General features: G+C 35.2%; 3 protein-coding genes across 6 annotated transcripts; 1 reads left to right on the forward strand and 2 right to left on the reverse strand.

Moving 5' to 3' along the window:
- The first annotated feature begins 1155 nt into the window (after positions 1-1155).
- On the forward strand, positions 1156-5737 carry LOC147570046 (uncharacterized). Of its 3 annotated transcripts, none has more exons than XM_086656615.1 (8): positions 1156-1547; positions 1684-1911; positions 2008-2414; positions 2973-3158; positions 3387-3579; positions 4120-4196; positions 4391-4544; positions 5294-5737. In XM_086656615.1, the coding sequence occupies exons 1-8, from the start codon at positions 1257-1259 to the stop codon at positions 5594-5596; spliced, it is 1839 nt and encodes a 612-aa protein (XP_086512741.1). In that variant the 5' UTR covers positions 1156-1256; the 3' UTR covers positions 5597-5737. The 3 variants fall into 3 exon arrangements, 2 of the variants coding, with proteins under 2 accessions (XP_086512741.1, XP_086512742.1); XR_015231384.1 differs by having other exon boundaries at positions 1182-1541; positions 4391-4639; positions 5228-5737; XM_086656616.1 differs by having other exon boundaries at positions 1182-1541.
- Positions 5738-9551: 3814 nt separating this feature from the next.
- On the reverse strand, positions 9552-15314 carry LOC147570047 (uncharacterized). The gene is made up of 8 exons (XM_086656617.1): positions 14916-15314; positions 13467-13691; positions 12355-12767; positions 11628-11813; positions 11060-11252; positions 10511-10587; positions 10178-10331; positions 9552-10029 (listed from the first exon to the last, which is right to left on the reverse strand). The coding sequence occupies exons 1-8, from the start codon at positions 15189-15191 to the stop codon at positions 9745-9747; spliced, it is 1809 nt and encodes a 602-aa protein (XP_086512743.1). The 5' UTR covers positions 15192-15314; the 3' UTR covers positions 9552-9744.
- Positions 15315-16155: 841 nt separating this feature from the next.
- LOC147570048 (RNA demethylase ALKBH10B-like) lies at positions 16156-20008 on the reverse strand. Of its 2 annotated transcripts, none has more exons than XM_086656629.1 (7): positions 19243-20008; positions 18341-18471; positions 18124-18241; positions 17905-18018; positions 17669-17784; positions 17368-17522; positions 16156-17163 (listed from the first exon to the last, which is right to left on the reverse strand). In XM_086656629.1, exons 1-7 carry the CDS (start codon positions 19796-19798, stop codon positions 16686-16688), a joined length of 1668 nt encoding a protein of 555 aa, XP_086512755.1. In that variant the 5' UTR covers positions 19799-20008; the 3' UTR covers positions 16156-16685. The 2 variants fall into 2 exon arrangements, with proteins under 2 accessions (XP_086512755.1, XP_086512756.1); XM_086656630.1 differs by having other exon boundaries at positions 18341-18462; positions 19243-19974.
- Positions 20009-20220: the final 212 nt, after the last annotated feature.

Consider the following 20220-nt stretch of genomic DNA (forward strand, 5'->3'; position numbering starts at 1 on the left):
AAAATATAAATTTTGGACTTAGTTGAGTCTCAAATACATGGGAAAGGAAATGAGAAAACGGTTAAAAGTTTAGTGATAGTAGCTTTCGGAGTATCTAACTTTTTGGTTGTCTTTTGAGCTCTCAACCCCAAGAGAAGCTCCAAGACGAAGAATTATCAAATTCAAGTTAATTTTTTTTTTCTGCATCTGACTCTAATTTTTGGATGTCAATACTCATCTTACCCACTAAAAATAGAGAATAACATATGGGTTTCAGTTTTTCGTTGGTAAGATGGCTACTGACTCCATGTGAACAAAATTTTAAAGATCCCTCTGATTTTATTTTTTGTTCGTCGGCACTAATCTTGCCGAAGAAAAAACGAGAGTAATGTGGAAAACATAAAAAAGAATGTGTATATAAAAAAATGCAAACTTTTCATTTACTTGTATATATAACTTTGATCACAAACAAAGTCATCATCATCACCGGTTGATCCTTGTCGTTCTAAGACACGTGTTTCATCTCTTCAATGTCCAAATGTCAAATTAAAATTCTCCGAAGTCCTCTTTTGATTTCATCATATTCACTATTATTAAATTCAATTAGTTCTCTTACTATATCCAGTCGATTTTTTCCAAAGAACATAACATCAAATTCAACTCAAGTTATGAAGCAATCTCCTTATTATACTGATTTTAGGATTTTGATTGTTGTGGATGTTGATTTGGGGCACCGAAATTATCGAATTTAAATCGGTTCTGGACTTCTTGAAGAAATTAAATGAGTATTTGGAGTCTCAAGGTTCGAGTTTTTAACATTCTTATAGCCAAATTTGCTTTACATTGTGGACTTTGAAAGATCACGGTGTTTGCATTATCCAAAATTCAAAACTAATATTTGATACTTGTTAGATTTTGGGTTCATAGATAAGCTAGTTATCGTTGATTTATTGTGCCCATTCTAAACAAAAAAAAAATCTGCTGACAAGATATGTATGATCTACGGAACAAATGACGGGAAAATGAGAAAATAGGGTCAAATTGGAAGCTAGTCATCTTTAGGGATTCATTTTGGTGAGTTAGTCATCTTTAGGGATTCATTTTGGTGAGTTAGTCATCTTTAGGGCGCCAAAATAGAATTAACCCTCTAAAATTCCCAATCAGTTACACCCTCTCGACGTTTAGGAAGTTGGAACTTCTCCGTCTATTAAATTTTCAGTCTTTTTAAGGGATTTAGGGCAGAAGAAGATTATCTACCGTCTTCTTCATCTTTAGCAATGAGAGGGTGTGATTTGATAAACACAATTCTTCCTGATGAAATAATTATTGAGATTTTTAATCGTTTTGAGGAATCAAAATCTGATACCGATTCATGCTCTCTTGTATGTAAAAGATGGCTCAAACTTGAAAGATTGAGTCGTCGTACGATTCGAATGTGTGCTTCTGGTAACCCAGATATTTTAGTTAAGTTATTGGTTGATCGATTTGTTAATGTTAGAAATATTTTCATCAATGAAAGAGTACCCACTTATGTCAATCTATCCACTGATCTTCTACTCACTGTTGAAGTAAGTGTTTGTGTTGTTAAATTAGGGTTTTCATACTTTGTGTGTTGATTTTTTCATAGTTCTTGATTAAAATTGTTCTTTATCAACTTCATGCACATCTAATTTCAAGAAGTTGATAGTCTCACTCATCTTGCAGGAAAGAAGAGATTATAGTACTAAGAGTTCAAGCTCAAAGCGAAAACGATGTGATGGGAATAAAAGATCAGATGTTGAATCATGTAAATTATCAGATGTTGGGTTGTCTTATCTTGCTCAGGTAAGTGGGCTTGAGGGGCTAAGCTTGATGCATTGTTCTCGTGTGACAAGTGTAGGACTAGCATCCTTGGCGGAGAGATGTCGATTTTTGAAATCGTTGGAATTACAGGTTATTATTTATCTCTTAGAAATGATTTATTTCCTCATTATGGTATGTGTAAAGTGTGTGCAAATTTGAAGTAATAGTTCTCTTTTTTGCATGTAGGATTGTTATATTGGAGATCAAGGTCTAGCAGCTGTGGGGCAGCGTTGCAAGCACCTCGAAGATTTAAAATTAGGTTTTAGTAAAGATTTAACTGATACAGGTCTGACTGAAATAGTTGTAGAATGTAGGAAGTCACTGAAAGCCCTTACGATATTATCTTGTAGAAATATTACTTCTATATCGTTAGAAGTTGTGGGACGTAATTGTACCTCTCTTGAGACCTTGTCACTGAGCTTTTTAGATTCCGTCATGGACCAAGGGGTGCTTTCGATAGCTAGAGGGTGTCCATCCTTCAAAGCTCTGGAACTATTGGGCGTAAATGTTACAGATGAGGCCTTGGAAGCTGTAGGTACCTACTGTTCGTCACTGGAGTTGCTAGATTTGGATCATCAGGGCTTATCTGACAGGTTAAATATTTTTTTTCTGATTATTTATTGGATATTCTAATAAAAATGAAAAGACGAGTCGTCGAATTTAGAATTAGACAATAAATCCAACATGCCCTGCATCTTAAATGGGATAATTTCCTTAAACCAAGAGTCAGATATTTGCAAGATATGCAGATGAAAACAGGACCAACAGGAGATGAATCTTGTTCTTTACCTCCAATTTCTTCATTCTTAAATATTTGAAAATAGAAATGAAATTGGTCCAACCTCTATATCAATAAAAATGTTATTTATGTTTGTCTTAGAATGTTCTAGTTCATGCCTTTTTTCCGAAGTTAACTTTTAATTTACTCTTGTACTCTGTAAACAAAGATAAGATTTGGTTTCTGTCTCTGAAACTTTAGTAACGTCAAAAGAACATCAAACTTCCATCTCTAACTCAAAATAATTGGTATTTCACTGCCCTCTAGGCTGGCACTGGCATTCGTATTAGCATTCACATTATGGACTCATTAGGATTTGATAGATTTTGGTCCAAGATCTTGGTGTTTATGTTCACATGTTTGTAACTTGTAGGAGTTTACTTGCAATTGGGTCTGGGTGCAAAATGTTGAAATTTGTTACTGTAAGTTTTTGTTCTAACTTGAGCGACCGGGGTCTACAAGCAATTGGAACTGGTTGTTCTGGACTTATGCATCTTGAAGTTAATCAATGCGATAATATTGGAACAACTGGATTGGAGTCCATTGGAAGATCTTGCCCGTCAGTCTCTCTCCCTCTCTATCTCGATAGCTAAGTTGCCTTATTTCTTACAAGTTCATTTGATACATATTTCAAGTCGTGATCCTTTTATATTTTTTTTGACTTGATAGATATATTTTAAATTAGAAAGACTATTGAGTCGTTCATTAAGTCCATAATAGTGTTGACATCCTTTGACATTTAATACTTGACACAATTTAATGTGCATTTTTATTTGAACGTCTTTAGGAATCTTTCTGAACTAGCCGTAATACGATCCCGAAAAGTTGGCAATGCTGCGTTTCTTGAGATTGGCAGAGGTTGCCAATTATTACAAACTCTTAAGTTGGAGGAATGTTCAAATATAGGAAATGAGGCCCTATACCACATCACTCAGGGTTGTAAAGTATTGAAGAAGCTCCATATTCAACAATGTAAACAGGTAACTTGTTCAATAATGTCCGATTCTTACCTTTGTCAGAGTAATCTTTCCCGATAACATCTTGCATCCCAATTATTTAGAATAATGTTATGTGAACTGTCAGACACCGACGTTTATTATGGTCAATCAAGAAGAGCATAAAATCAAGTAGGTTGTTGAGGCAGTTGTGGAATACAAAATAGAGGCTATGTTGCATCCAACCCTTGAGCAATGGCTCTAGGATCGTGTAACAATCACTGTTTCATAAATATGAATTCGAATTTAAAAAAGATGTGGCTACATGAAGTTTAGTTAGTTTTGACTTTTTCTAGGATGATAAGTGGTCAAGTGGGTAAAACAAACAAGAGGCCGGTTGATGAGGGGAGGTAAAGGAGTGATGCTCCACAAACAGTAGTTCTTTGTTGTGTTATAGGCTTATAGCATGAAAGTAGGATTTCAAATGGCATCTGAAATTCCAGTGACCATTTCATGAAATCTTGAGGTTAAGCTTGCTGATTTGTTGGAATAGATACTTACATATATGTTTTGCCTTTCAAATAGATTGGAGACGAGGGAATTGTAGCAATTGGTGCTAACTGTCAACATCTCACAGACTTGAATATTTGTGCTTGTAAAAGGTGATTTTCTTTGCTCAATTTCTTTCTCATTTTCTTCTTGTATTATAAGTTGTTTCTTTTGTTTTCTTTTCAAGAAAAAACCATTAGCTACTCTCAGGAATACATTTATTATCATGCAAGATAGGTTACGTGTTAGTTTTACTTTGTAGTACTCTTGAACATAAATGTGATACTATTCATTGTTGATATATCAGGGTTGGGGATGATGCCCTTATTGCCATTGGTCAGGGGTGCTCTTCACTTCAACGTTTGAATGTCCGTGATTGCAACCTTATTGGTGATGCTGGAGTGATAGCTATTGCAAGGGGATGCCCTCAACTTGTCTACCTTAATGTCAATGGTCTTGAGGCACGTGACTTTCTATCTCTGATTTAAAACTTTATTATCTACTAAACCAACATTGGTTGTGGAAACAAGATGTCAATAACCCACTAAGACAGAACGCACACACAAATATACATATATATATATATATATATGTATACACACACACACACATATAAATTTATATATACGCATACGTACGTACACACATAAGATTTAAAAAGTTTTTTTTTCTAATAATAGGGTATCTAGAATATCCCTGTCCTATGACAAAATATATGAATAATGAAACATGAGGAGTATTCCTAGTAGTGACATAACAATCCTCCTAACCGACTACTTATCATCATAATGAAAAAATGTTCCACTTTAAAACTAATAAAACGAATTATTCGGTTACCTTTTATTTTTCAAATATATCTATGTCCTCAGCTGAAAATGAAGACTAAGACTGGATATCCATGGAAAGTAAAAGAAGCCCTTTATCAGATTCATGAATTAACCCATTACGAGTCTACTGCATTATAATATATATGTAGCTATGTACTACATCATTTGTGTCTCTATTAGAAGTCGGCGATTCTCAATGGTTCAAATGAAATAAAATGATAAATAATGATAATTACTTTTAGGTTGTACACCTAATTTTCCTAGAATTGTAGTTCAACCGTTAAAGCACAACCTTGTCAAGACACAACCGAAACTAGATGAAATCACACATCTCCGTCCAGCTGGCCCTAGTTCACTCACAATTTGTTTTTGTTTTTCGGCAGAAGTTAGGTGATGCAGCATTGGCAGAGGTAGGAGAAGGATGCCCATTACTAAAGGGTATAATACTATCTTATTGTCGACAAATAACAGATGTTGGGTTGTCATATCTAGTGAAGAATTGCAGATTGCTCGAATCATGCAGTTTGATTTTTTGTGTAAATATTTCTTCAACTGGAGTTGCAACTGTTGTTTCAAGCTGTCCCAACGTGAAGAAGATCTATATTGAAGAATGGAAAGTCAACTATAGAACTAGGCGAAGAGCGAAATATGTCGTCTTCTCCCATTATTGGTATACAATGAAATGAACCAAGGGACTTTGGGAATATGAAAACAAAACTCATGAACTCTTAATTTTGCTATATTTTACTACGGATAAAGAGAAAGGAGTGTAAATTCAAGCAGGAATTTGTGTTTCATCAACACTTAACATGTAATTCTTACCCTAATCGTCATTCTTGAAGATCAGATAGTCATAACTATGAAAGATAAAAAGAAATTGTTGAATGTATTGGAGAGAAACCTAGTAAGGCTTTCCTAATCCTAAACAACTTCTAACGAAGAAAATGTTAAAAGAACCTCAAAATTGTAGAATCTATGAAAACTTAGACCTAAAAAGGAAGGAATCACCCATGGAGAGTGGAAACATTCTTCAAGAGAGAAAGAGAGTTGAATCGAAAACTGAGACAATTGATTTCATTTCGTGTCAGTCTGGAGAAGTCTTTGAGTTGTGGCCTCTTCTGACATCGCTCTCCTTTTATAACCTAAATAGCCAAAGCCCCTACATAGGGGTGGGGAACAGAGTGGACAGTCCACGGTCACTTACTCTTTCGGTCCGGGCGCCACGAACAAATTCTCAATTTGTCTGGACAAGTCGAGCGGCCACTTGACAAAGTTTATTTGTTTTTTGCTTGAGTATCCACAAAAGATACTCATTAAGATTTCACCCAAGAAAAGCCCATAAAACGTAGTCCCACATTGTAAATTCTTTGAGACGGAAGAGATACAAAACTTTATAAATAAAAAACGTGGTCTTTCCATGCATATAGTCTAAGTGTGTAGTCTAAATGCTAACTGTTTTAATTGATTATAACTATCTATATATGATTAAAATGTCTAAGTAAGTCGAAAATATTGATCGGTCTGACTACTTATCGGTTGGGCTCGGGCATGATGCATATTAGAGTCTTTTTCCCACCCCTACCCCTACAGAAATGAAGATCTGCTAGAACTGTAGGGTGCAGGTGGAGGTTTCCACTGTTCCTGGGCTGTTGATGTATGTATAACCATAGGGTTAGTAGTTTTTGGGTAAGCTAGAATCATATTAATTACCGTACTACTATTATTTATTGAATGTTGAAAACAGTGATCACATCTGGTTTTCCATATATGCCAGAGAATAGTTGCAAAGTGGATATCGTTAACTGAATAACTGTTTTGATTTTGATTCTGCCATGACATAATCCAGTCTGTGATAGAGATAATGTTAGTAGAGATATTGTTAAAATAAAACGGGGGTTGTGTTTTAAGTCCAAAATCGCATGATCAATGAGTCTAGAGACCGAAGATAATCTGAAATAGAAAATAAATCCACTCAAAGTGAATTACATGTCTATCCTCTCATTTTCTTTTACTACCTAACCTATCCTAAGTTAAAAAAATAACCAAAAATAAATTATACCATAATATTTAGAGATTCATTAAATGATTTCTTCAAAAACAAACTTTCCTTCCGAAAAAATAGTTGCCTTTTCCGTTTAGCAGAATACTTTGTTTTATATTTCTATTAGAATTGGGCAAAAGCAAACCGAAGAGAGAGAGAGAGAGGGCATCGTCACTTTCTAATATACGAACTAGGTTTTGATTTCATTCATCATCGACGCCAAATTAAACCGAGTGAAAAAGGTGAAAGCATCGAGTGGGAGAGAGAGAGAATCGATTGTTGGTTTCATTCATCATCTACAGTAGTGAAGAGTAAGAAAAAACAAACACTTAAATAAAATGTTAAAAATGTTGTTAGACTCGATAAGATTCTACCAACATAGAATTTTATTAGAATCAACCTATTGTAACAAATTCATATCAGATGGTAACAGAATCAAGAAAATGCTAGTAAAATACTGAAAATGTAACAAAAACAATTTCACATAATATATTTTAATTACTAAAAAGTATTTGTTAACCTACTGTAACAAATTCATAAGATGCTAGCAAAATATTCTTGCTTTCTAAACTATTGTATTCAAATCCATTCAACAGATGCTAATAGAACGTAAAAATTGTTATTAGATTCAATAAGATGCTAGCGAAATAGTATTTACTTTTTAAACTACTTTATCAAATTTATTCATCAGATGCTAGTGGAATCAGTAAGATGCTAGCAAAATAGTTAGCTTTTTAACCTCACAAACGAATTTGAAGATGTCTAATTGGATCGAGGTAGAAATAAAAAGCAAATCACAAATTCATACTTTCTTGAAGTTCAAAGAACATAGAGTTACAGAGAGAGAAAATCATTTTTGAGAGAGAACATCTCGTTTAGGTAAATATCCATTGAGTTGGTAGGTTAATTTAGACAAATATCAGTTTTGGAAATAATATATTTTCTTGAATTCAAAGAACGTATAGTTCTAGAAAGAGAAACTCGTTTTTGGGAGAGAGAAACTAGCTTTAGGTAAATATCCATTGATTTGGTAAATTACTTAAGAAAAATATAAGTTTTGGAAATAAAGATTAACATTAAATATCCACCATAAATATTCTTTCATAAAATTTATGGAAAGAACAATTGTATTAACTCAACCATTATCAACCTTGGGTTTACCAATGGTTAAAAAATATTTATGAAAGGGCAAAATTGAAAGAAAATTAAAGGATTGATGCATGGGGCCCACCAAATAGTGAATTTTTGGACTTATTTTACATTTTCGATTTATTTTGGTTTTATTTTATTGATTGATTTAGGAGTGGATATATGACTAATTACCCCCCTTATTTTTTGACCTTAAACTCAAAAATCCTAAAATAAAATCAAATATTCCTCGCCAAGGGAAAATATAGTAAAGCACGTTCAATCGTTTCTGTATCCATGCAATTAGGGCAATTATGTAAGTTTCCTATGTATTTATCTATTTTATCCCTAACCGGAACAGCTTTAGAGCATATTTTCCAAATAAAGAGTTTAATACGCGGAATGGAGGGAAGGGACCAAATAAAGTTCCAGTTGATTAGAGGGCTGGGCGGGGGGGTGATACGAATTACTAAGGTGTTGATACATCGATTTGACCGAGAAATTACCAGATTCAGTGAGCGTTCATTTCATTTGGTCATTACCCTATTTGTGAAGAGGAATAGCTTTGATGATATTTTGAGTCTGGTCGTCGAAGGTGATTCTAAGGGTATCTTCATTCCAGTGATTGTTAATGATTAGTTGTGAAACTTTGACCAGAGTCGAGGCATTAGAGTTAGTTATCGGATTGTGGATGCCTCGGATCTAGTTATCAGTCCATATATTGATATCGTTACCATTGTGAACTTCCCAGGTGGTAAAATCATTGACCTGAGTTAGGTGTTTTTTAATAGCTTTCCAGTTTCAAGAATAATGAGGTTTAGCTGGGCCCGGAGAATCAGAGTTTGGGTAGTATTTGGCTTTCAGGAAACGAACCCAAAGGGTATTGAGCAGCCTCTTTCCCAAGCTAGAACTATTTATTTGAATTTCAAAAATACAAACATGGTTTCACACAAGGTGGGTACTTTGGGACCTACAAGTTTGGTTAGGAGCATATAGAGTTTGGTTGGAAATTTTGGCATGTGGTTTGAAGTTCCAACTAAAAAGTTTCTTTTTCTTTCGTCTTTACCACTACCACTCCTACCACCACTATTTTCTCTCTCCCCTCGCTCTCTCTTCTTTTCTCTCCTTGAACTCTCTATCCTTCCTCTCTTCTCTGTATTTCGGCTAAGAGTATCCTCCCTTTAGTTGGAGGAGGAGAGGGACGATTGAGAGTTTGGGGAGACAAAAAATTGGTGATAATAGTCGGAGGTGGTTGTTTTTGCAATCTGCATTAATGGATCTCATATCGAATATCAGAAATTAACAAAATCAATTGCACGATAATAAAGTGTAGAGAATCCATACACGAAGCGATAGAAGTTCAGGCATCCTCTTGGAATAGCTCTCAGTCCAACTTCCAACATCTCCTTCTAATTGCACTCACTGACTAACATTCAAATGCTCAAATGAAGAGCATCCCTAAGCAATGGTGATTAGTTCTAATAGGAATGTATATCTACTGTTCAAAAATTCCAAAGTAAAACGAGAATGAATTTACAAAGTAATTGACGATTCAATCGAACATTGGCAAGTAAAGTTTGTGCTCCTATTAGGTAAAAGAAGTATATCCCTTGAGCCATAAAGACAGCATTATATAAACATCGATGGAGCAATGAAAAAACAAAACTAGATGTGGAAGAGGACATAATTTGCTCTTCGACTAGTTGTAGACGTAACTTTCCATTTCTCTATTTTGATCTTCTTCATGTTAAGACAGCTCAAAACAACAGTTTCGACTCCAGATGAAGAAACAAACGGACAATCAACCATATGGCAAGACTCGAGCAATCTACATTTCTTCACAAGATGTGATAAACCAACATCGGTTATTAGTTGACAATAAGATAACACTATCTCTTTTAGCAACGGGCATCCTCCTCCTATCTCTGCTAACGCTGCATCCCCCAATCTCTGCAAAACAAAACATAAATTTACATATGAACTAGGTCCTGCTTGACGGAGGTGTGAGATTCATCTCGTTTCGATTCAAGAAATAACAATGTAACCAATTTGGTCTAACAGATAAGGAAGTTTTAAAGTAGAGATGAAAGTCACATGCCTCAAGACGGTTGACATTAAGGTAGACAAGTTGAGGGCAACCCCTTGCAATAGCTATCAGTCCAGCATCACCAATAAGCTTACAATCACTGACATCTAAACGTTGAAGTGAACGGCACCCCTGACCAATGGCAATAAGGGCATCATCCCCAACCCTGGCATATCAACATTGAATGAAATCACATTTATGTTCAAGATTACTATAAAGTAAACCTAACCCGTAACCTTTCTTACAAGATAATAAATGAAGTAGCTAATGGTTCTTTCTTCAAAAGAAAAACAAAACTTATCATAAGAGGAGAAAAAGAGAAAGAAATTGAGCAAAGAAAATCACCTTTCACAACAACAAATTCTCAAGTCTGTGAGATGTTGACAGTTGACGCCAATGGCTACGATTCCTTTGTTTCCAATCTATTAGAAAGGAAATTTATATTAATAAGTATCTACCTCAACAAGTCTTTATGATGTTTAACCTCAAGACTTCGAGAAATGATCACACAAAATTTAGATCTTATGGAAAATCCTAATTTCGTGCTTCAAGCTTCACTAATTCACTGCCGCTCATCACCCCACCCTATTGGTTGTTTTACCCACTTATCACCCTAAAAAAGTAAAACGAACTAAAGTTAATGTAGCAACTTTTTTCTCCGACAATAATATTGAGTCTACCTTATCATGTAAGGTGGTGTGGTAGCTCATTCACAGCAGAAAGCAATGTTATGTTCCCAACCCCCTAAACCTACTTGATTTTATGCTTTTCTTGACCGAGCATAATAAACGTCGATGTTTGATAGTTCAAATAACATTATTTTGAATAATTGAAAGGCTAAGATGTTAAATTACTCTGACCAAGGTAAAAATTGGACTTCGTTGAACAAGTTACCTCTTCACATTGCCTAATATGAAGCTTCTTTAATCCTTTACAACCCTGAGCAATGTGGCATAGGGCACCATCTCCTATACTTGAACATCCCTCCAACTCAAGAGCTTCTAACCTTTTGCAACTTCTGCCAATCTCAAGAAATGCATCATCGCCAACACCGTTGCAGCTTATTATAGTTAGTTCAGAAAGATTTCTGCAGACATTAAAATAAAAATGCACGTTAGTGCCAAAAAAATGATATATAAAGTTAATAGAATTTTTCAGAAATCCAGAGTGTGGCAAAAGAATAGTTTCGCTTTTTCGAAACAAAAATAAGAAAATAAAAGTCGCCACTTTCTCAACTTTGATTCAATGAACCAATTTCGCCGTAAAAATGAATACAAAAATTATTAAAAATTAAATGTCGAAGGATGCCAATACTTATGAATATGATGAATCACTTATTATTATCTCTAATTTGAAATATATCTGTCAAGTAAAAACGTATAAAGGACATGCAGCTTTTAAAATAAATGAACTTGCAAGAAATAAGGCAGCTTAGCTATTCAAAGAGTGGAGATAGACTCACGGGCAAGATCTTCCAATAAACTCAACTCCAGCTGTTTCAATATTATTGCATTCAACAACTTCAAGATGCGTAAGTCCAGGACAACCAGATGCAATTGCTTGTAGACCTCGGTCGCTCAAGGAAGGACAGTCAGTTAGAGTAACGTATTTCAATTTTTTGCATCCAGACCCAATTGCAAGGAAACTCCTATAAGTTAAAAACATGAGAATATAAACACCAAGATCTTGGGACCAAAATATAGGAGACTATAATGTGAATCAAGAATGTGACAGGTGGGTGGGGAAGCTCCCTTTTGATTTATCGATGAAGTATTGATATTCTTTTGTTCATAAAATATAAGATAGAAACTAAATTTATCTTTGTTTTACCATTGCCTCTAGGTTACAAGAATACATAAAGGAAATCATGAAAATAGATAGCTTCGCAAATAGGTATTGACCAGACCATACTAAGACAAACGTACATAATATATTTAGCGATAAAGGGGTAGGGGCCAAGAACAAGTCTATTTTCAAATATAGTTGTAGTATAAATTTATCTTGTGTGGTACCTCTTTTCTATGAAGTTCATCTGCATATCTCTTGCAGATATCTGACTCTAGGTTTACGAACATTAACTCATTTAAGATGCAAGGTATGTCGGATTTCTTGTCCAATAGTAAATTTGGTGGCTCATATTTTCATTTGTATTAGAATATCCAATAAATAGTCATAAGAACATATCTAACCTCTCAGTTATTGTATGATAGTCCCATATATCTAGCAACTCCAATGACAAACAGTAGGCACCCACAGCTTGTAAGGCCTCGTCTGTAACATTTATGCAACATAGCTTTAATATCTTCAAGGATGGGCACCCTCTTGCTATTGAAAGCATCCCTTTGTCTTGGTTGTTGATGTAATCTAAAGAGTCCAATGACAACGTCTGGAGAGAGGTGCAGTTACGTCCCACAACTTCCAATGCGAGATTGGTAATATTCCTACAACACGTTAGTGTAAGAGCTTTCAGCGACTTCCCACATCCGACAACTATTTCGATTACACCTGTATCAGTCAAGTCGTTGGAACCTAATTTTAAATCTTCCAATTGTTTGCAGCATTGTCCCACGGCTGCTAGACCTTGATCTCCAATATTACAGTCCTATATGAAAAAAAACTTCAAAACTTACAAATTTTATACGCATAATATTATGTGATGTAGACGCAGTGGAAGAACTAAACTACCATTAAACTAAACTAAATAACTAATAAAATATGCAAACTTGGAAAGCAATATTCCCTAAACAAGACAAACTCGACTCCCTTTTATAGGGACTTAGACACCTTGAGATAGACTCAAGCTAGACTTTCAGATAAACACAAACTAGGAAAGAAATATTCCCTAAACACTTAATTTCTTGTTTGCTATTAATCTTAATTCTCTAAATCTGAACTAACTAGACTTGGCCATGTAGCCCTTCTCTCTCATGGTCGTGAGGCCCATTAGGCTTGACCGAGAAGCCCAATATGATCTGCATCATTATGTATAAATGATTTATGCAATAATATAATACACACTTCATACACGTCCAAGTTAGGGGAAGTTTTGAAAGAGACTCCTATAAGTTTTAGAGGGGTCTTCTTCCCTCATAAACTCCCCCTCAAATTTGTCTTCCGGGAGGCGCCTTTAACACTAACAGGGGTCGCCTTTATAACTTTGTTTTCATGGATTGTCCACCACTCCTTGGTAAAATGTGAAATACCATTGTTACTGCAGACTAATAAATGTCTAACCACAGCAGATAGATGAAACACATACCATATGAGAAAAGAAATCATTTTATAAGAGATAAATATTCACCAGTAATTCCAAAGATTTCAAGAATCGACATCTCTCAAGTAAGAATGTTAGTCCTCCACTTGTCACACAAGGACACTGTATCAAGCTTAGCGTCTCAAGCCTTTCGATCTCAGCGACATAAGACAACCCAACATCTGATAATGTACATGATTCAGAGTCTTGTTCTACATATCTTCTCCTCCCATGCTCATCATATTGTTCTGCCAATGAGAAATGTCTTCCGTCCTGTAAGAAGAGTAATATAATTCTTATCTCCATGTAAACGACATCCAAGTTAAGACATGGCACCAAAACCTATGTCATTTGTTATATAAATATAAATAAAATATCTTTAGGGCAGATGATATATATGATGAACTCAAAAGAAAGTGATACATAAGATTGAAGAAAAACAGATCATCCTCATTTTGTATCCCTGGATATTTTTGAGAGTCTATTGTTGCAAAGAGAGAGAGTCGTCCTACAATCTGTTTGCTACCCATCACATTCAGGTTTATAAGTTCTAACTCTCACTCGAGAAGATTGTAAATACGATTGAAGAATGTAAGTGGTATATTTTTATGCGTTACACTACCATATGAGTATCAGGTATGTAGGGTTTACGTCTTCGGCATGTACTTTCCTATTGAGTATCATGCCTATATAATAGACACGTGCCTACTCTCAACGCTTCTATCTCCATAGTACTTAAAATCTAAACTAGTTACCTAAAAGAATTCGGGTAGTTAACTACCCAGCTAACGAACCTTATAAATCTTGACAAGGAAGTCAGCTTAATTAAGACAAAAGATTTCACTAAGCTGGATTTGGAGTATTAGGCCGCGAATCCAACTAGAAAAGGTAACAGGGTATTCAAATTCGGGCATTAAGTCCCAACCCAACCAATTATAATTATATATCATTCTCACATTTGGTATCAATCCGACTCATATCTATATAATAAAACAGAAGGAAATTGTGGCGACAGTGACAAACCCCCCCTTATTTAATTATGGGTATTGTCTAATAGTCCTTCGTAATTTATGTCAACTCCGAACAACGCAATTGACGTGGATTATATATATCTTTAGTTGGAAGAATCTGGCATGTTCCCAAAGCTACAAAAAAAAAGGTTTAAAACTACCTATTATATTATTTCATGGAATTTCTTTTCTTTAGCCAATTCCAGTAAAATAATGTCCTTTCAACAAAAAAAAAAAAAAAGTAAAATAATGTCAACAAAAAAAGATCCAGTAAAATAAGATATCGACCTACTAGCAAATACTATTACTCATGCAGGAGGCACGGGCTATACCCTAGTTTGAATTAAGGGGAGAAATTGGATTCTTTTTTTTGTTAAAAGGGAGAAATTGGATTCTGATATTGGCTTTAATAACATGAAGCGACACAAAGATAATTCAAATGAAATTTATACTAGTAGATTAAAACTCTAATGCAAAAAACACTTACATTATTCTGTAGATGCAAATAGATGGGTGAACCTCCATCAATGTAAATATTTCTAATATTAACAAATCGATCAATCAATAATCTAATCAAAGTATCTGGATTATTAGAAGCAGTGGGTCTAATTGTATGACGACTCAAGTTGGTGAGTTTGAGCCATCTTTTACATACAAGAGAACATGAATCGGTATCCGATTTTGATCCCTCAAAACGATTGAATATCTCAAGAATCGTTTCATCAGGTATAATTCTGTTTATCAAATCACCACCTCCAACCATTTTGATCCTTTCCCCGTAAATCCCGAAGGAGAGAGTTTCGAGAGAGAAGCAGAGAGAGAGAGAGAGAGAATCCTATAAATTTGCTAATAGGAAGAGTTTAGTTCTACGGGAAGTTTTAAGGGTGTGTGGTGGGACGATAGTCAGACTGGGCCTAATCTGTTCTAGGTTTGAACAACACGGACTTAGCCCCATCTGACCGCCCTCAGACTGTCTCCATCTGTAGGGTTCCGACTGCTTGGTCCGACGGCCACGGGGGAATGCCGCGGGAAGAGTGGGCTAAGAGCAGAAGGACGGAACGTCTTTACAGAGACACCCAGATTTTAATGGCGCCTACCGACGGTGATCTTGGGTTCCAATTATCGGAACCGGTGGTTTCATCATTTTTTGTTAAAGGCGACTATCCTCGAAGAATGCTTGACGGAGGGAGGACCCCTCAATAGTATGGCCCTTCAAAAGGTTTAATTTTGTAGCTAATCCAATTAGTATGTTGTTACATGACAATAACAAGACGTAATGAATTTGAACAATTGGGAGACCTTGCCTCCTTAACATTGTAGTTAATCCAATTATTAGTGTGATTTTACCATGGTCAAATCACATCTCCAACCTTTTTCTTAAATCTATACTTTTATTTCTTGTTTTGTTGTAAATAAGACTTTTTCACTTATGATTGTATATTTATTTTCTTTTGTTGAAATAGGTATGATTGTATAGGTTTCATTATTTGGTGTGGTCTTCCCTTACAAATTAGATAAGTAAATAATAAAATGCATGACTGTTGGGAATAAACCTAAATTCTCGTCATCGCATGGAATGACTTACTCGGATTTTGTCTAGCTAGGTAGCACTTCATCAGTTCATTGTTATTTTTTTTTTTTTTTGTTAAAAGCAGTTCATTGTTATTTGAATAACGCAAAATAAAAACAGATCCGCCGGAATAAATAAAGCACAAATTGGAGCTCTCTTCAATAAGATGTAAAAGCATTTCTTAAAATAAAAATGATACAAGTTCTTTTAGGATTAATTCAGAACGCTCAAACTCTCAGATTGGATTCATCTAAAAACTACTTTCTAAGTTCTAACCCTCTACCTTGATTTTCATTCAAGAAAACAGATACCCTTACGGCCTTACCAACATTCTAATGAACTCTAGTTGTCCAAAAGAGAGGAAGACACAAGGAGACACCGTATATAATTCCGAGAAAACTAATTTTTCGAGTAGATTGGGGGCTTGTTTGGTTCTTCACTCCTAAAATGACTCACAAGATCGAAGCAAATCTCTTTCTCTCCTTCGAGATAGAGTTTTTACTTGTAATCGTGTTTGATGTTGCATCAGCCTAACTACATACTTTCATCAACTATTTTTTGAAATCTTACTGACTTAAAATCAAATGACGTATTGAACCACCAATGCTTTGAGAAAGATTCTAAGTAAAACTCTAAGTAATTGTAGCCCTTCTCCTTTTCTTTTCACTCCTACAGACCGAAGAGAACTCAAACTGTGATAGCTGAATTAGAAGTTGACTCAAGAACTTGTGCTTCAATTGGGGAAGGTAAAGCGAGAAGTCGGGCTCGTTGAGCACGTGGCGGAAGATGTTTAGTTGGTTTCTTGGGTCTCATAGTCCATGGTAAGAAAACACCAGTACCATTTTTCGGAAGCTTTCTAGGGTTTATAAGCATGGGATGTGAAGGTGGTGCCACCATGACTAATGGTGCATGGAGAAGCCCCCATTTTGGAATTGCTTCCATGGGTCCATAACTAGGGAGAACTCCATTTGAAACTCTATATGGTTGAGGAACATTGGGTTGCCAAAGTGACATTGATGTAGTTGAAGGAGGAATTGTTGCAGATTGAATTTGATTGATTTCGGGTCGAACTCTGAAGAATGTAATACTAACTCGCTTATTTGAAGAGGGACATATTACGTGTTTTGCCATGTCAGCACTGTTCCCCCTCATAACAAGGAGTGACCTGCAATAGAAATCAACCAAAATTACATTAGAAAATGGTTATAACTATTTGTCTTGGACTAGCTAAATTCTAATTCTACTCTTATGTACAGGTTGTTACCACATTATATATTAGATACAAAATGTCCAACTAGTTATCGGTATTACTAGTTGGATGCAACATGAGGAGGCAGAGACAAAGAAAGTTTGAGTTTTAAGTCCTTACCCTTCCTTAAGGGAAAGCATGAGTGGACCTTTAAAGTTTCCTTGATGATCGCTTACGAGAATACGCCCAAATGCCAGTGTTGATTCAGAAAGAAGAAGAGTTGAGATTGGTTGGTCTAGATGTGGTGGTTTTAGGTAAGGTTGTGAGTATTCTCCCTGCATAACAATGAAACAGATTGCAAATTCAGCTCTACAAGGATAAACATAGAGAAAAACAGAATATGCGTTCCAGAAAAGAGCAAAGACTAATCTCTGTACTAGCTCGACGATTCCTGAAGGAAGGACGAAGGAAAAAAAATTACCTCGTCGAAGAAGTTAATAATGCAACTGTTGGGTCTTCTACTTTCTGGTAGTAGATGCCATTGAGTTAGGTGATCAATGACAGTTTGGAGAACTGCAGGAATCGGTTCAATATTGCCTGCATTTAGAGAAACATCTGTAAACCCGGAGAAAATTTGATGGGTAGCTTTTAATCTCCAACGGATAAGTTAGATTAAGGGACAAAGTTCAAACAGGTTTAGGTTTAAATTTGTCTTACATTTTTCAGATTTTTTTTGGTCTTCTTTAATTGGTCCAAATATCGGAACTCCTAGCTGAATTAGCTCTCTCTTGTTCCCTTTCAGCTGTTGGTTGAACAATATAAATGTATCGCCTAAATTCACCAACAAAAAAGTCAATTAGGACTTATCGGAAAATATTACCCCCCCTAGAAGTTGGAAGAAGGAAATGTGAAGAACCTCAGGAGTTGGATTCTCACCAGAAAGTTCTCCATTTCGACCGGCATCATGAAGTTCATTAATAAACTCTGTAAGTCTAGAGAGCTCAGTATCAGTGAAAATATCCTCATAAAGTTTTAGACCTTTGACAACATTCACCTGCCAAATACAAATAAGAGTTACTTCTGAAGAAAAACAATCTTATGTTTCACTCATTCTAACAGAGGATTTTTATGAATAATGAAAGATGCAACTTACCATATGTCCTTTCACTGGCTCCTTGGCTACGAAACCTTTAGTCAACTTGATTTGGAATCGTCGTGTCTCACAATCGTCATGGTTAGAGCAAAGTTGAATGTTCTCCAATGGCAACTGTCCTCCTTGAGATCCTTAGAAACAAAAACCACAACAAGATTAGTATAACAGAATGTTTTATACAAGAACTTATACCGAAATAAGCTCAATTAGAATTCACAATCAAGTATCTGTACATAACTATTAAAAAATAAAAAAGAATTTATATCTGAACAAGTAGCTGAAATATTAAAACCCCAATAAAATACAAATAAGTGAGTTAGAACGATCGTCAACCCAGTGACCTGTTTCTAATTATGTTACTGTGACGATCAATTTGATAAATCAAAGTAGGAAACTGACAAGGCTGATTTGCTCATTAGTAACTAACAACTAGAACAAGTCTAGAAACAAATGACAGAAAAAGAAAGATGGTCAGAGTCTGATTTTTGTGCTTATCTATGATGACCTTCAAAAAATACAGTCTAACTTCCATAAATGATCTAAAAATCTCACACATCTCTAGATACTCTTTTGGTCCAATTGGTATTCACAATTCCCAAAAATAACTGTCTATGACAACAAATCAACCTTTTTGATCTTGAAACACTCAAAACCCTAAAAAGTAAACCTTGGGAAAATACATTCATTACCTTTCCAAATTTTTTACTAATTTGATTTCTTCAAATGAAAGATTTAGAAAGAAATCAATCAGTATAGATGATTGTGAATCAAGCAAAAAACAAACCTTTCAAATCTGTCTGACTGACTCAATTCAGACCACGAGTCAGAAGAAAATAATACTAGTAGAGTATTAAAAACAAAAAAAAAAAAGAGTTAAAATGTTTTCAGATCTGAAAACTAACCTTCATCACTGAAATTACGATCTGATGAATCAAATCCAGATGAATCTTCTTTCAGATCATCAATTTCACCATTTCCATCACTTTTCTCCACCAAAATTTCTTTCTTCTCTACATCAACAATCTCATTTTCTTTCTCATCATTTTTTTCCTCTTTCATCACCTTCTTCTCAACAATTTCTTCCTCTTCTTTTTCATCTCTCTTCTTCGTCTTCTTCATATCTATAACTCGTTTAAGTTCTCTAGGTACATCACCAATTGAAAAATACTTTTGCATTTGCAAAATCGGGATCCAATTCAATCTCCTTCCATGAATTGCTGCAAAAACCGATTCATATTCGGATCTATGACCGATTCCATCAATTTGATTCAAATCAGTTAAATGACTACATAATGAATCAATAATCGCATTTGCAGCAGCAAATTCACCTCGAAACCAAGCAATAATGGCGTCTTTAGCAACCGTCTCTGGTACCGGCGACGACGGTTGTTGTGATGCCATTGTTGATGATGATAACATCGGAACTCGATCGGGTACTGGTACTGCCATTGTCGGCATTGTTTAATAGCAATCAAACTTTCCAGTCACTAATTAAATTAAAGATCGTATCAGATTAAAAATGTATTTGATTTGTTTTTTCTCTTCAGTTCTGAAAGTAGAGAGAGAAAGTGAGAAAGTAGAGAGAGAGAGAGACTCGGGAAGGAGAGATGAGAAGTAGAAACAGAGAAGAGATTATTTTGCAGGAGTTTGTTGTTTGTTTATATAGTTGAATGAAATTTCCGTACTAGTGGGGTCATATAAGGAAGGTCTAAAAGCGCCTAGCCTTAATTTTTGCAGGCGCCGTTTTACAACCATTTTTTTTTTTTTTGAGGAGGTCTTGTTTCAAGATGATTAAAATGATGGAAAGTTGGTGATTGCTAGGTTTTTTTTTTTGTTTTTGCATTTTCAAATCACATAAAATTTATTAACGATGTTTTTTT

This window comes from Eschscholzia californica, unplaced genomic scaffold, assembly GCF_041429995.1.
Source record: "Eschscholzia californica isolate CP2 unplaced genomic scaffold, dmEscCali1.0.p SCAF_1, whole genome shotgun sequence".
Lineage (NCBI taxonomy): Eukaryota > Viridiplantae > Streptophyta > Magnoliopsida > Ranunculales > Papaveraceae > Eschscholzia > Eschscholzia californica.

Bases quoted from the DNA above. Each gene is read 5' to 3' on its own strand.
- LOC147570046 (XM_086656615.1), top strand. From the start codon at position 1,257: ATGAGAGGGTGTGATTTGATAAACACAATTCTTCCTGATGAAATAATT. The intron at 1,548-1,683 runs GTAAGTGTTTGT...CTCATCTTGCAG, and splicing joins ATCTTCTACTCACTGTTGAA to GAAAGAAGAGATTATAGTAC. The intron at 3,159-3,386 runs GTCAGTCTCTCT...GAACGTCTTTAG, and splicing joins TCCATTGGAAGATCTTGCCC to GAATCTTTCTGAACTAGCCG.
- LOC147570048 (XM_086656629.1), bottom strand. From the start codon at position 19,798: ATGCCGACAATGGCAGTACCAGTACCCGATCGAGTTCCGATGTTATCA. The intron at 17,785-17,904 runs GTAAGACAAATT...CTCTAAATGCAG, and splicing joins CCAAAAAAAATCTGAAAAAT to GCAATATTGAACCGATTCCT. The intron at 17,164-17,367 runs GTAAGGACTTAA...TTTCTATTGCAG, and splicing joins ATGCTTTCCCTTAAGGAAGG to GTCACTCCTTGTTATGAGGG.
- LOC147570047 (XM_086656617.1), bottom strand. From the start codon at position 15,191: ATGGTTGGAGGTGGTGATTTGATAAACAGAATTATACCTGATGAAACG. The intron at 13,692-14,915 runs GTAAGTGTTTTT...CTCTTCTTACAG, and splicing joins ATTTGCATCTACAGAATAAT to GACGGAAGACATTTCTCATT. The intron at 10,332-10,510 runs GTGATTTTCTTT...TTGATATGCCAG, and splicing joins AGAATTTGTTGTTGTGAAAG to GGTTGGGGATGATGCCCTTA.